Source organism: Rhinatrema bivittatum, chromosome 6 (genome assembly GCF_901001135.1).
Source record: "Rhinatrema bivittatum chromosome 6, aRhiBiv1.1, whole genome shotgun sequence".
Taxonomy (NCBI): Eukaryota; Metazoa; Chordata; class Amphibia; order Gymnophiona; family Rhinatrematidae; genus Rhinatrema; species Rhinatrema bivittatum.
In genome coordinates, this window is record NC_042620.1 from 165,718,145 (window position 1) to 165,733,775 (window position 15,631).

General features: G+C 45.8%; 1 protein-coding gene across 1 annotated transcript in view; it reads right to left on the reverse strand.

Moving 5' to 3' along the window:
• Nucleotides 1–15,631, reverse strand: part of SPAG16 (sperm associated antigen 16) — a 1,286,809-nt gene that overhangs the window by 1,204,657 nt on the left and 66,521 nt on the right. Inside the window, exon 4 of the mRNA XM_029606125.1 lies at nt 14,773–14,906. Within this exon, the coding sequence (XP_029461985.1) occupies nt 14,773–14,906 (134 nt within the window). The remainder of the gene's footprint in view (nt 1–14,772; nt 14,907–15,631) is intronic.

The window sequence follows — 15,631 nt, forward strand, 5'->3', positions numbered from 1 at the left end:
ATAGGAATTATTAGGAAAAGAATGTAGAATAAAATGTAGAATATCATAATGTCTCTGTATTGCTCCATGGTGAGGCCACACCTGGAATAGTACGCAGTTCTGTTCGCCACATCTCAAAAAAGATATAGTTGCATTGGTACAGAGAAGGATGACCAAAATGATAAAGGGGATGGAGCAGCTTCTCTATGAAGAAAGGCTAAAGAGATTAGGACTGTTCATCTTGAAAAATAGATGGCTGAGGGTAGCACATGATAGAGGTCTATAAAATCATGAGTGGAAAAATCAGATTATTGTAAATCGGTTATTTACTCTTTCAAAAAATACAAAGACTAGGGGCTACTCCACGACATTAGTAAATAACACATTCAAAAGAAATCTGATATTTTTTTTTCAGTCTACATACAATTAAGCTCTGTAATTCATTGCCAGAGAATATGGTTAAGGCAGTTAGTGTAGCTGAGTTTAAAAAAGATTTGGACAAGCTCATGGAGAAGTCCATTAACTGTTATTAACCAAGTAGGAATAGCCACTATTTATCACTGCACGATAGGAGCATGAGATCTATTTAATGTTTGGGATCTTGCCAGGAACCTGTGACCTGGATTTGCCACTATTGAAGACAGGTTACTGGGTTTAATGGACTCTCGGTCTGACCCAGTATGGCAAGTCTTATGTTCTTATGTTTAGAAACTCAAGTCCAGAAAAGGATTAAATCCCAGGTCCATATTCTGTAAGCTGATTACTGGACTAGTTATCCGACCTTGTGTGGCCAGATAACACTGGTAAACAAATTTCTGGCAACATTTTGTTTCCTCCACAACCTTCAGTGAAACAAGAAGATTTTAACGAGCTGTACACAAATATGCATTTATTATGTCTGTATCACGTACCGTTTTCCAGAAAAGTGAGATATACATTCCACCCCCTGCGCGCGCCGAGCCTATCTTGCATAGGCTCGGTGGCGCGTGCACCTGGGGGGGTGTCGGGGGGGTGTCGCAGTCGGTGTGCGACCGCAGGCATGGTTGCGGTCCAGGGGCGTTCCGGGGAGGGGGGGGGGGGGGGGATGGCCGCGGCCTCCGGACCATATGCCTTCTTAATGAGTGCAATCATACTCCTTTTCTGTGCTTTCAGAGTAAAACTCACCACAGATGTAACAAAATGTGTCACGGCTATTACGACATTTGGCGCAACATTTCATAAAGTTTATGACATTAAATCCACAAGCTTTAAACTCAACAGTTTTAGCAATACAATTTGTTCATTCACACAGACATTGCATAGGAGAATACTCATTGCTGCTGTTTATATAAGGCTATGTCGTCATGGAAACAAGTTGGAAACTTGCAGCCACGCTGGGGCTTGCCCAAGCAAGTTCTGGCATGATCAGGCAGAGTTTCTTGGTCTGTTACATGTTATGTTGCTTATGGCCATCAAAAATATGACATGAATTTTAAAAATCATAAAAACTACTGTCCAGCAAGAAAATATATGTACACGAAATTATGTTTTAAAATTTCACAATTATTGTAACACAAAATCGTCCGTTTCTCAAAAACCTTATGTGATGTACAAATTTCAAAGTAATATCTGTGATCAGCATCAAAACATCTATTTGGAACACCAAAAAGCCTGAATGAAACAAAAACTTTGTTTACCTATGTAATTAACTACTTATCCAGATATCAGAAATATCCAGGTAATTAGCTCACCTTAAAAAGCAAAAAAAAAAAACCCCAAACAAGTCATTTGCTTCCCAGACCAAAGCCAATTCCCCACCACAAGTTGCAACCCCCTGCTTGGGGTCACCTCCCCGAAACCCCAAGAAGTATATTTTACCACCAAATATATCACCACAGGGCTCACCACCAGGCCTCCCCCCACCTCTCCCCACTGAGCTTCAATAGCCTTTGAAAATTATACTGAGAACCCAGCAGTCTATGGTGATGAGAGATCATTTGGAGAAAAAACCAAACCTTTCTTCCCCTGGAAGAGCTTTGAGAGAGATGTGGGTCAGAGGAGTCTAGTAGTCAAAAAAAAAAGGAAGCAGATTTCTGTGAGGATTGCTGCATAGGCATTGGCTGAGACCTTTCTGTAGGGCATGGTCTACTTTGTTGTTGTTGCTCTCTTTGGAAAGGGTATGACTGGTATTTCCCACAAGGATTATAAAATTGTCTTCTGTAGGACTGCAGTTGGTATTTTTCTCTGTGTAGAAAGTTTCTGATGAAACTTCATAATGTTTGAAGAGTGGAGCAGTAGTCCTTTTTGAGATCAATCATTTCCTTGACCTTTCCACCAAACAAATTATATCCTGTGTGTTGGGCTGATACAGTACAGTGCGCTCCGACAGAGCACACTGTTAACCCGCCATTGGACGCGCATTTTCCCTTACCCCTTACTCAGTAAGGGGCTGAAAACGCGCGTCCAATCCGCCGAACCTAATAGAGCCCTCAACATGCAAATGCATGTTGATGGCCCTATTAGGTATTCCCGCGCGATTCAGAAAACAAAATGTGCAGCCAAGCCACACATTTTGCTTTCAGAAATTAGCACCTACCCAAAGGTAGGCGCTAATTTCTTTGGGCACCGGGAAAGTGCACAGAAAAGCAGTAAAAACTGCTTTTCTGTGCACCCTCCGACTTAATATCATGGCGATATTAAGTTGGAGTTCCCGAAGGGTAAAAAAAGTAAAAAAAAAAAAATAAAAAAAAATTTGAAGTCGGCCCGCGGCTGTCGGGTCGAAAACCAGACGCTCAATTTTGCCAGCGTCCGGTTTCCGAGTCCGTGGCTGTCAGCGGGCTCGAGAACCTATGCCGGCAAAATTGAGCGTCGGCTGTCAAACCTGCTGACAGCTGCCGCTCCAGGCCAAAAGTAGGCGCTAGGGACGCACTAGTGTCCCTAGCGCCTCCTTTTGCCTGTTTCTACCGCTGGGCCTCATTTAAATACTGAATCGTGCGCACAGGCAAGTGGCCTGTGCACGCGCCGGGACAGCGGGCGAACGCCCACTCTCCCGCGGACTTTACTGAATCGGCCCCGTAAGTGGCATCAGCCAACTTGTCATGAATATCTTCTCATAGAACTGTTGCTCTTATCAAGCTAATCTCCTGCTCCTATGTCTATGGGAGATTATCTTGATGCAATCGCAAACACTTCACAAAAAACTCAAATTATATTTGGCTTAATTTATGTGTGGGATACATTGGTCTTGCAATTCTGATGGTAGACGAGATAAGGGATCTTTCCCAAGATATTATCTAGAAATCTGACCATCTGAGATTAATGGTCCAAAATTCTACTTTGTAACATTGCTGATTGAAAACCATTTTTCCTGTAATATCTATTTTTCAGCCTTTTCAGGAGGTGTATTGAATATATTTTGGATAGTTTTGCTCTTTTTAGAGCAGATTCCCCATTTACAGACTTATGAGGATGTTGAATTCTCCTGCGATCTGGACAGAGTTGTACTTTGTACTTAAGGTCAAGTTTTATGGTAATTGGAAGTATGGAAAGAGTGGCTTGCCATAGCTTATCTTGAAGATTCTGGAGGATTTCACGACTGGTAAAGAGATAAGTTGCTTCAGTGTTTGTTTGATAAATCTTCCTTCAGCTTCTGTTCTTCCTATAATTTAAATGGAATCACTTTTGCTATTTTATTAAGGAGGACAAGGCAAAGTCATGTCCTCTAGTGAAGAGGTACTTCTAGCTGGCTTTGTACAAGAGTCTGGCAGTCATGCTGAATCATCCAGAAACTGGTAAAAATAGGAGTCATAGGAGAAATGAGAATCATCTTCTAAAACAGAGAGCTCAGTTGGAGGTTCTCTAGATCAGTGGTTCTCAACAAGTGTGTTGGAACACACTTGTGTAGGATTTCCCAAAATGTGGGATCAGGACCTCAAATGGTATCATAAAACTTTTAGCTGGGGTATTAAGTATTTCAAATGGCAGAGCTCGTCAGGTGCCAGAAGTGAAAGTGCAGGGTCCATGAGCCAGCACACACTCACAGGCACTGCAGTGGCTCAACCCTTGCATGCATTTCTATGGTAACAGGAAGCTTTGCATGAAAAGGGATTGGGGCTGCTGCCATGTCCAAAGCTTGCAGTGGCTCATAGACCCAATGCTGACTTTCATTACTAATGCTGCTGCTGCTTGCAGATCATTGTCAGTCTTAGAACCATGAGGAGAAGGGAGGGATGAGTGTTCCCAGGCTAGAGAAGACTGCCATGGGCTTCTCCTCCCCTCACCCACCACTGACCCTGTTATTGGCCTGTCCTCTTTTCTCACTAGTTGTCATCCACCTTTGGTCTGGGGCCCAAGGCAAAATGTTGCCGCTGGTCTTGACCCAGAGGAATGTTTAGAGAAGGGGCTGTTTGAAAGGAGGGATCAGATGCAGGAGGGGGTTTGAGAGTTGGATCAGATGGAGAGGGATTAGCTTTGGAAAGTGAAAAAGAGGGAATGAAGAAGACTAACTAAAGGATATAAGAAAGGAGCTGGGGATCAACAGAGGATCAGCTGGGGAGATGTGAGAGAAGGGTTGGAGAGAAGGCAGTGAGGCTGGGCAATAACAAAGGGAATGAGGGATGGGGTGAGGGAGAGAATAACAAAAGATCAGTTGGGGGATATAAGAAGGGCTTGAGAGATGCAAAAAAAGGCTAAAGGAAATTAGAGGAAGTGGGCTGGGGAGGTGAGAGTTGCTGGATGATGTGAGAGGGGAGAGTCAGAGGTTTAGAGAGGGGGATCTTCTGGAAGGGAGGAAGAAAGGAGATCTTCTGGAAGGGATGCAGGTTGAAAGAGAGGATCAGCTGGAGTAGAGTGAAGGGGAGAGTGTAATGATCATTGGAGAAGGACCACACCCCACACCCCTGTAAATTTGTTTTGGTCATCCTCTGTGGTCATGTGAATTTTCAAGTGCTAAAATGGCATCACATTGGCTAAAGGTTTGGGAAGACTCGCACTAATATGTTGTGAGATTCTGATATGTGTGTCACGGGGCCAGCAGAAAGCTGCTCTCTCCTTGTCAGTCCAGGCAGGAGTAGGCTGACTTCTTCTTTATCAGGCATGAAAGAAGGCTGCTTTTCCTTCCTTCTCTTTTTCCTGCCCAATCAGAGTCTGTTCTCTCCTCCTTCACCCAGATCAGAATGCATCACCTATTCTTTTGGGCTAAGCAGGTCACCAGCTTTATCTTCCCCTGCCAGGCCAGTCAATGAGGCTGCTGATGTTCTCTTCAACCCATGGGGCCCAGAAGTGACAGACAGGAACACCAGGGAAAGAGGTGCGTGCTTTTCACACACAGATCCACTGCTGACTCCGGCTGCTGCTGCCTCCTCATCCTCTTCCACTCTCCAATGCTTTTTTCCCTCATCTGCTGCTGGTAAGGAAGGAGAGAGACTCTAACTGTACTGACGGCTTTTCTGCTGGTTGGGAGCCAGGAGGAAAGTAAATGTGGATTCTGCTAGCAAAGGAGGGGTGGGGGAGAGAATATGGGTGCTGCTGGACAGGGAAGCATGAGGGAGAAAGGAGATCATGAGTTTGCTGACTGGAGTGGAGGAAAGGGGGTTTGAGCAGGTTGCTTGACATGGAGGAGCAGATGAGAGTGGGGGTGTGGATGCTGTTAGGCAGGGGGAGGGCTGGGGAGGGGAGGGGTGAGGAGCTAGGAGTTCAGGATTCTGCAGGGCAGGAAGGCAAGGGGAAACAGGAGTATGCTGGGAAAAAAAGGGTTGGGGGAAAGGAGGCAGGGGTTTCTGAGCAGGGAGAGTTGGAGGAGAAATGGAAGTGTGGGGCTGCTGGGCAGGGGCCAGAGATTAAGATGGGGAGATGGGATGTTGGGGGATGCTGAGCAGGAAGGGGTGGGAAAGGGAAGGGGTAAGGAGAGTTGAACAGGGGAGAGAGGGAATATGGGGAAGAGGATGTAGGTCAGGGATATGGGCATGTGAGGGGATAATTTAAAGTGAATAGCTGGGAGAAGTGAATGATGACGGGGCATGGAGGGGGAATGATGTAGTGCTAAAGCCATAATATGTCAGTTTTAGGAATGTGCATTTCTTTGCTCTATATTTAAACTTTCCTTAGTCTAGGTGAAAATATTTCTGTTTCTAGTTCTCAAGTTTTGCACTGCAATCAGAGAGGCTTCTTGGGGTTTCCATTCCAGTCCTTGTCTCTCATTTATAAATTTTGGTTTCTTATTCTGTATTTGGAGGACAGTCTATTTGTGTTCTAGATTTTTTTTTTGTTTTTTTTTTGTCACTGAAGTAAGTTACTTTACTAACATGTAGGGAGGGGCGAGGTGACTCAAATGCAATTCTGGAGGTTCTGCTTGGCCTGGCGCCACTGCGACCTCAGGGTCCATCAGGCTCTGCGCATGTGTAATCGTGCCAAGGAAGCGACATGGACGGTTGCGGCCACATAGCCCATCAGCCTCAACATGTGCTAGGCTGACATCTGCTGAATCTCTGCCACAATGGTCGTCAAAGTGACGACCCTTTGATGAGGCAGAAAGGCCTTGGCCTGAGCCGTGTCTAGTAGGCTCCTATGAAGTCCAATTGAAGTAACAAGATGAAATGGGACTTCCGGTAGTTGATGATGAGCTCGAGCGACTCCAAAACCCAGATGGTCAAGTACATGGACCTGACGGCCCCCTCCTAAGATGTGCTCTTGACCAGCCAATTGTCCAGATATGGGAAAACATGCACCCTAGTCTGTGGAGATGTGCCGCCACCATGCCTAAGCATTTCGTGAAGACTCAAGAGGTGGACACTAGCCCGAACAACAACACCCAATACTGTAAGTGCTGTTTTCCCCACCACAAATTAGAGATATTTCCGGTGACAGGGAAGATCTCCATGTGAGTGTACATGTCCTTTAGATCGAGGGAGCACAGTCAGTCCCCTTTTTGCAAAAGGGGATAAGGGTGCCCAGAGAATCCATCTTGAACTTTTCTTTTTCAATAAATTTAGGCCCTTAGGTCTAAGATGGAACAGAGTCCTCCTGTTTTCTTAGGAATCAAGAAGTACCTGGAGTAAAATCCCCACACTCTTTGCCTTGGTGGAATAGGCTCAACCACTCTGGCTGTTAAAGAGGAAGGAGAGCTCCATTAGAAGTACCTCCTGCTGCACTACCAGACCTGAAAACGGGCTTGGAGGGCAATTTGGCAGGACACCCAATAGGTACAATTGGTACCCTTGGAAGATGATGGAAAGAACCCACTGCTCTGAGGTTATACTGGGCCATTGTTTCATGAAGCACCACAGCCTGCCCCCAATTGGTGGATCCATCATCCCGGGTATGGGCAACTGGTCTACCCTCCCTACAACCCAGTTAAAACTCCATCCCTGGAGTTGACTGAGGTACTGGCTGGGGCTTGGGGGTTCTCTGCTGTCTGTGATGGCCACGGGAGCCCTGATGCTGTTTTTCCTAAGCTTGATTTCTGCACCTCGGGCCAGCCAGAATTAAGGATGCTATGACAGCAGCATTCACAGTCCATGGGGAAGGTAGTTCCAGCCACTGCACAACAATAACACCTATTGGCCAAACTCAGAATGCATGCAGACCAAATATGGATAGGAGTTCTGATCTATGGTCCACTACAATACTACATACATCTAGTGGTGCTATAGAAATGAGTAGATTATTGTTGCAATGGCTGGGATAGCCAGGAGTGGGGAGAGAGTTAAAAATAGAGGCAGGAATTCCCTTGCATGGCCTTAGCGGGCGGTAGGGGGAGGGGGGACTGGGGGTACCGGACCTACATTTTTACAATATGGCTAGTAATCTCCGCATTATCCGGGATTGGTTAACGAGCTAGTCTATCTATGTTAATAAAGGAGCGGAAGAGGCCCTAGTAGCCCCTTTAGACTTGAATTATGTCCTCCAGGCTCCAGCCATAACTCTGCCCCCTTTTTTGGCCCACTCTCCTTCGATAGTTCCTTGTCGGGCTACGTGGGTAATGATTAGTAAGTTGTTGAAACTTCAGACAGTCTGTTCCTATTTATTGCCTATCCAAGGAAATCTGGACTTTACGCCAGGATCCCAAACAAAGGGGTTCCTGGTGTGGAGGGCCAAAGGAATCACACAGTTGGGTCACCTTCTCAACACAGAGAGTCAACTGTTCTTTTTTATGGAACTTCGGGATTTGTATCACTTGGGTCCCGATCAGATATTTCCCTATCTTCAAATTCAACATTATATTAAATCACTGTCATCTGAATCCCTAAATCCAATGGGTTTTCAGTCATTAGATGGTCTGTTTCTATTTGATAGATCAAAGCACCCGTCCCTATCCCTGTACTATAAAATGCTCCAGAAGAGAACTCAACCAGAGCAATTTTCTGAGCTAGTAAATCGCTGGAACAGTGATGGGGTGTTTGTGCTTACTTTAACTATCCTAAGAGCATGCTTTCGGAGAATAGCACGCCTCCTGGTAAACATTTATTATAAGGAAATGCAGTTTAAGTTCCTGTGCCGGGCTTATGTGTCAGCCTATGTAGCATTCCGCTTCCATATTTCGACCTCAGCCCTGTGTGCGAAATGCCAAAAGGAAAGGGGAACTCTGTCTCACTCTTTTTGGGCATGCCCACGTATTCACAGTTTTTGCGGCCGTATTATTATGTTTTGAACTTAATTGGATTTTCTCTCCTTATCTCACCATTGCTTGTGCTCTTCGGATGCCTTCCGAGGATGCCGGAGGGGGGGGGGGGGGGGGGGGGGGGGGGGGGGGGGGGGGGGGAGGCTGTCGTTTATTCATCTTGAAGGCATGCTTAGTGGGGAAAAAAAGTAATTCTTTCACATTGGCGGGGCAGTGAGAGCCCCTCCTTTTGGGAATGGTGAAATCAGCTACACCATATGTTACACATGGACGATCTGGCATCGAGGGGTTCTCCTTTGCGACATCGAAAGTTTCTGTTAATGTGGGATCCTTATCTTCAGTCACTTCCACACAGATCCAGGATCTTGATTCTCAATGGAAGATTTCGTGATATGGTGAACCAAAGACCTGGTTTCTCAGACATTTGCTGGCGGAGAGGGCACACAGCAAGGACTGTTCGATGGGTTGGGGGGTCTTGGGGGAAAGGGGGGAAAGGTAGGGGGATGGGATTGGATTGACAATTGTATGTCATATGTTTATTAGGGACGTGAATCGTTTTCCATATCGTCTTAACGATAGAAACCGTGTGGCAGGGCAAGAAAATCGTGTTAGGCACGATTTCTTAGTTAAAAAATCGTTAAAAATCGTTTTTTCCGATTAGTGCGCACTAACAAGTTAGGGGCGGATTTTCAGAGCCCTGCTCGCGTAAATCCGCCCAAAACCGGGCGGATTTACGCGAGCAGGGCCCTGCGCGCCGGGAGGCCTATTTTACATAGGCCTCCCGGCGCGCGCAGAGCCCCGGGACTCGCGTAAGTCCCGGGGTTCTCGGAGGGGGGCGTGTCGGGGGCGTGTCGGGGGCGGGCCCGGTCGTCGCGGCGTTCCGGGGGCGTGTCGGCAGCGTTTTGGGGGCGGGGACGGGGCGTGGCTACGGCCCGGGGGCGTGGCCGCGCCCTCCGTACCCGCCCCCAGGTCGCGGCCCGGCGCACAGCAGGCCCGCTGGCGCGCGGGGATTTACGTCTCCCTCCGGGAGGCGTAAATCCCCCGACAAAGGTAAGGGGGGGGTTTAGACAGGGCCGGGTGGGTGGGTTAGGTAGGGGAAGGGAGGGTAAGGTGAGGGGAGGGCAAAGGAAAGTTCCCTCCGAGGCCGCTCCGATTTCGGAGCGGCCTTGGAGGGAACGGGGGGAGGCAGCGCGGCTCGGCGCACGCAGGCTATACAAAATCGATAGCCTTGCGCGCGCCGATCCAGGATTTTAGTGGATACGCGCGGCTCCGCGCGTATCTACTAAAATCCAGCGTACTTTTGCTTGAGTCTGATGCGCAAGCAAAAGTAGGCTGATCGCGCTTCTTTTAAAATCTACCCCTTAGTGCGCACTAACTGAAAATGATACAATTTGACACTTTTCAGGTCAGTTAAGGTCAGTTTAGGAATGAATATGTATTCCTATTGGCTGCCCTCTTATTTATTCATGTTACCAAGGTTCCCACTGACAGTATATGGGGGATGGGAAATGGAAACAGTTGGTAGCTTGACAAAACAAGTAATGTGATCAGTCAATGTGACTAGAACTTGTGCCCTAACCCTGATACCAGGGGTATTGTGATCTTCCTGCACACAGGGCCCTATCCCTATTAATACCAGGAGTGTTGTGATCTTCCTGCACACAGTGCCCTAACCCTGGCACCAGGGGTGTTGTGATCTTCCTGCACACAGTGCCCTATCCCTATTAATACCAGGAGTGTTGTGATCTTCCTGCACACAGTGCCCTAACCCTGGCACCAGGGGTGTTGTGATCTTCCTGCACACAGTGCCCTATCCCTATTAATACCAGGAGTGTTGTGATCTTCCTGCACACAGTGCCCTAACCCTGACACCAGGGGTGTTGTGATCTTCCTGCACACAGTGCCCTATTCCTGATACCGGGGGTGTTGTGATCTTTATGCACACATCCCGGTATCAGGGATAGGGCACTGCATGCAGGAAGATCACAACACTCCTGGTATCAGGAATAGGGCACTGTGTGCAGGAAGATCACAACACCCCTGGTATTAGGGATAGGGCACTGCGTGCAGGAAGATCACAACACTCTTGGTATTAATAGGGATAGGGCACTGCATGCAGGAAGATCACAACACCCCTGGTATCAGGGATAGGGCACTGTGTGCAGGAAGATCACAATACCCCGGAGGAGTGAGGGTCAGGCAGCTCCCCCCTGTCTGTGAAGCCAGCCTCTCACTAGTAATGCAGGGAGGGAGCTGTCTCAGACTTCACCATCCTCCCCCCCCCCCCCCCCCCCACCCACACACCATTCACTGGCTGGGACATGGGGGAAGTCAGGAGTGAGGGTCAGGCAGCTCCCCCCTGTCTGTGAAGCCAGCCTCTCACTAGTAATGCAGGGAGGGAGCTGTCTCAGACTTCACCATCCTCCCCCCCCCCCTCACCCACACACCATTCACTGGCTGGGACATGGGGGAAGTCAGGAGTGAGGGTCAGGCAGCTCCCCCCTGTCTGTGAAGCCAGCCTCTCACTAGTAATGCAGGGAGGGATCTGTCTCAGACTTCACCATCCTCCCCCCCCCCCTCACCCACACACCATTCACTAGCTGGGACATGGGGGAAGTCAGGAGTGAGGGTCAGGCAGCTCCCCCCTGTCTGTGAAGCCAGCCTCTCACTAGTAATGCAGGGAGGGAGCTGTCTCAGACTTCACCATCCTCCCCCCCCCCCTCACCCACACACCATTCACTAGCTGGGACATGGGGGAAGTCAGGAGTGAGGGTCAGGCAGCTCCCCCCTGTCTGTTAAGCCAGCCTCTCACTAGTAATGCAGGGAGGGAGCTGTCTCAGACTTCACCATCCTCCCCCCCCCCCCCTCACCCACACACCATTCACTGGCTGGGACATGGGAGAAGTCAGGAGTGAGGATCAGGCAGCTCCCCCCTGTCTGTGAAGCCAGCCTCTCACTAGTAATGCAGGGAGGGAGCTGTCTCAGACTTCACCATCCTCCCCCCCCCCCCCCTCACCCACACACCATTCACTAGCTGGGACATGGGGGAAGTCAGGAGTGAGGGTCAGGCAGCCCCCCCCTGTCTGTGAAGCCAGCCTCTCACTAGTAATGCAGGGAGGGAGCTGTCTCAGACTGGTATCAGGGATAGGGCACTGAGTGCAGGAAGATCACAACACCCCTGGTATCAGGAATAGGGCACAGGTTCTAGTCATATTGACTGATCACATTACTTTTTTTGTCAACTACCAAAAGTTTCCATTTCCCATCCCCCCAACCATCACCTCAGTTGGAACCTTGGTAACATCAATAGATAAGATGGCAGCTAGCCAATAGGAATACATATTCATTCCTAACTGACCTTTACTGACCTGGAAAGTGTCAATAATTTGTATCATTTTCTGTTAGTGTTCCTGAGTTTCCATTTCCATTTCCCATCCCCCCAACCATCACCTCAGTGGGAACCTCGTTAACATCAATAGATAAGAGGGCAGCCAGCCAATAGGAACACATATTCATTCCTAACTGACCTGGAAAGTGTCAATTTGTATCATTTTCTGTTAGTGCGCACTAACTCGAGTAAGTGCGCACTAACTCGGAGTTAGTGCGCACTAACTCCCGTTAGTGCGCACTAACACGATTTAAACGATTTTTAACAATAAATCGTTAGAATTTCTATTGTATTGTGTTCTATAACGATTTAAGACGATATTAAGATTATCGGACGATAATTTTAATCGTTAAAAAACGATTCACATCCCTAATGTTTATTACTTATATAATTGTTCAAGGGGTTACAGTGTCATAACACCCTTGGACTGATGTTTGTTCCTTTGATAAAACAATAAAATGTTTCAAACTAAAAATAGAGGCAGGAAACCCCAGAGAGTTGCAAATGAAGGCTCATGGACCCACAGCTTTTACCTAAAGGGTTGTTGCCAATATGCAGATACTTTTGCTTTCATTATTATCCTGGAAAGAAATATCCGTAGAGATTTGCACCTCTCTCTGCAGTTCATTTTTCCAATAAAAACAATTCACTTAATTTTGATTATACAAAACTTTGCATGTTGATTCCTTTGCTGCCCAAGCTCCACCCTTGGAAATGCCTCAAAACAATGAAAATAAAAGTGGGTATGTTGTTCAACAATGCACGTACTTTTACTCGCATTGAGGGTGGACAATAATAAAAGCAATTTCCATGGGTAAAACAGCCTCAGTATACAATAGTTATATAATTTGAATTTATCCTTGTATTGTATAAAAAGTTATGATTCAAAACATGAGGAGAGCAATTTTCAAAAGCCATTTACCTGTGTAAATGACTACTTACCCAGATAAAAGAAGTTTTTGAAAATTACCTATCCTGTATGTGGGCACAAGTATACATTTTGTACCTCAATGAACATATTTTTACCACCAATGACCACAGACATTCTCAGGGCAGGATTAAGATAAAGTATAAAACTACAAACTTAGTTTTGCATTTTCAAAATTAGGTGCAGTGTTGCCAAGAAAATCTTATCTGAAAAAAAGCAGTTGCAAACCTCTGTATTTTCAAAAGAAAAGTACACATGCATAAGGATGTGCATTTGCTAGAAACAAAACAGGAAATGACAAAGAAATGTTCCTATTCATTTCATTTAATTTTCAAAATGAAGTGATTAAAAACATACAAAATTTTGTTGGGTTTCACATTTCTTTTTGGAAAAAAGTAGTCAACTATCTGGCCTAAGGCCAGGGAATAGGCTGAGGCCCAAAGCAGAGGCCGTGGCCTGTGCCTGAGCATGATGCCAGGGCTTTGGGCTAGGTCTACCCCCAAGGCCAGGGCATGGCCTAAGCATAGGCCACAGTCCACAATAGAGGCCACAAGCTATGCTTCTGCGGAACACTGGAGTCTCGGACTAAGCCCAGTGCCAACCCCAAGGCAGATGCCGGGCCCTCAGCTGAGAACCGAACAAAGGCCCAAGTCTGAAAAATGTTGCCTGGATTGGGAATCTTCCCAAACCCCACTTACTTTGTCCATCGGGAATCGGATGCCATGGTCCAGGTCCAGGCCTGATGCCAGGGCCAAGTTTGGAGGCTGGTGCCCAAACATCTGAGCCTCAGCCTAGGCTTAGGCCTGACACAATGGCCCTGCCTGGAGGCTGGGTCCCAACACTGGGGCCTCAGGCCCGGAGGCCAGAGACCAGGCCTCATATGTCAACATCCTCTTCTTTCTTCTTCAAAATGATGGCTTCCACTGGGGACACATCAGCGTAAATTAACTCTGGCGCCTTCTTCCTCTGTGGATGGCACCATTTTGGTGTATGGCAGTTTACTGGACTGGGCCCCAGTGTTAGACCAGGGCCTAGACAAAGGCCCAGGCATTGAAACCTGGTCTCTGGGCTGGGCCACAGTATCGAGCCTGGGCCTTGATTGAAGCCAAGGCCCAGGCATCTGGCCTAGGACCAAGAGTCTTGGACTGGGCCAAGGAGTTGGGACCAGGCCTCCAAGCCTAGCCTTTGAATAGGGCCTGTCAAGGTAGCATTGACCCATTGTAGCCTACCCTACCCAAGGCCGAGGCATCGGCCTAAGCTTCATCAGTGGATATCCCCTGGACTGGATAAATGGAGGCCAGGGAGGATCCTGGCACCGACATTTTTCTGTGTGGGAGGGTTGGGTGGTGGGGACAAAAGGCCCCATTTCTTTTTTCAATTCATTTTTTGAGAGGGTTTTTTTATGTTTGTTTATTTCTTTTTTGCAAACTAAAGAAAATGAAATAAAAGTTAAACAAAATGAAATTTGTGGAAAAAAACACACCCCAATAACGAAATTGAAAAACGAAACAATTTTCCTGCTGCACATGCTTTCATGTGTACTTTCTCTTTATAAACTGATGCAAAGCCCACGGCTAAAAGTATACACACAGCTGTGTAAACAAAAAGGAAACCACATCTTTTAACAATTAAAAAAAATGTTTAACAGCCTTCATTTCACTAATTTTCTTCCACCATTGCTAGTCAAATTGTTTACTCAGTTACCCTAGTATATTATCAGATAATGTTCCAAAGAAAATGAACTTAGCCAAATTCAGATGGCCATTAAAGGATAGTGATTTGGTTTAAATTTGCTTTAAACACAGAAAAAAAAATTCCTTCCATTGATAAATATCTTTGGAACATGTGATTAGCTAGGATTTTATATTCAGAAAAGTTTACCATTCTGTTTGGAAGCATTCAAGAGTTCTGGTCATCCCCATTTTAATAAGAAAATTGCGCAGAAAGTCATCTATCACCTCAGGTTTATGGGTCAAGGGCTTTTTTGAAGTCAATGTTGTTCTCTGAGACTGCAACTTAAATAAAAAAAACAAAAAACCTTTAAATTAACTTATAATACATTATAAACAGTTCACATTCTAAAAAAAAACAACTTTATAAACATAACAAACAAATACAATTTTGAATATATAATAATGAAGGAATTAACTATGAGATTTTCAGCAAATAGGCTTTCTAATTCATCTTGGACAGAGGTGCCTCCTGCACATTACAAAATTAAAATTTACCATAAGTAGAATGCCAATCCATATTGTAACAAGGAACAAGACACCTAGAAATCTTAAAATAAAATTGATCCCATTTTAATAAAAACCACAATTAAATCTTGAGCTAACCAAGAGCCAAGAAAATGATAAGTGAGTCCACAGCCTTTCTTTTCTGCTCGCTCATATCCATAATGGGGTAATTTTCAAACAGGTATAAAGTCAGCAGTTACTTTATAACCAATAATTTTCAAAGTAACGATTTTCCCATACTTTTTCTTTAAAAATTACCCTGGTAAAACAACCCCCATATATTTACATCTATTTAATTAGTTTAGTTTATTTACTTGGTTAACTGCTTTTCAAATAAAACATCAAAACATTTTGCAAAAGCTAAAAATACAGTAAATAATAATAAATAATATAATACTATAATAAAATACAGAATTTAAAACAAAAAAACAGCATATAAAATATATATAACTAATTAAAAATATAGTCCAAGGTTTTTAAAGCACCAAATGCTTGTTTATAAA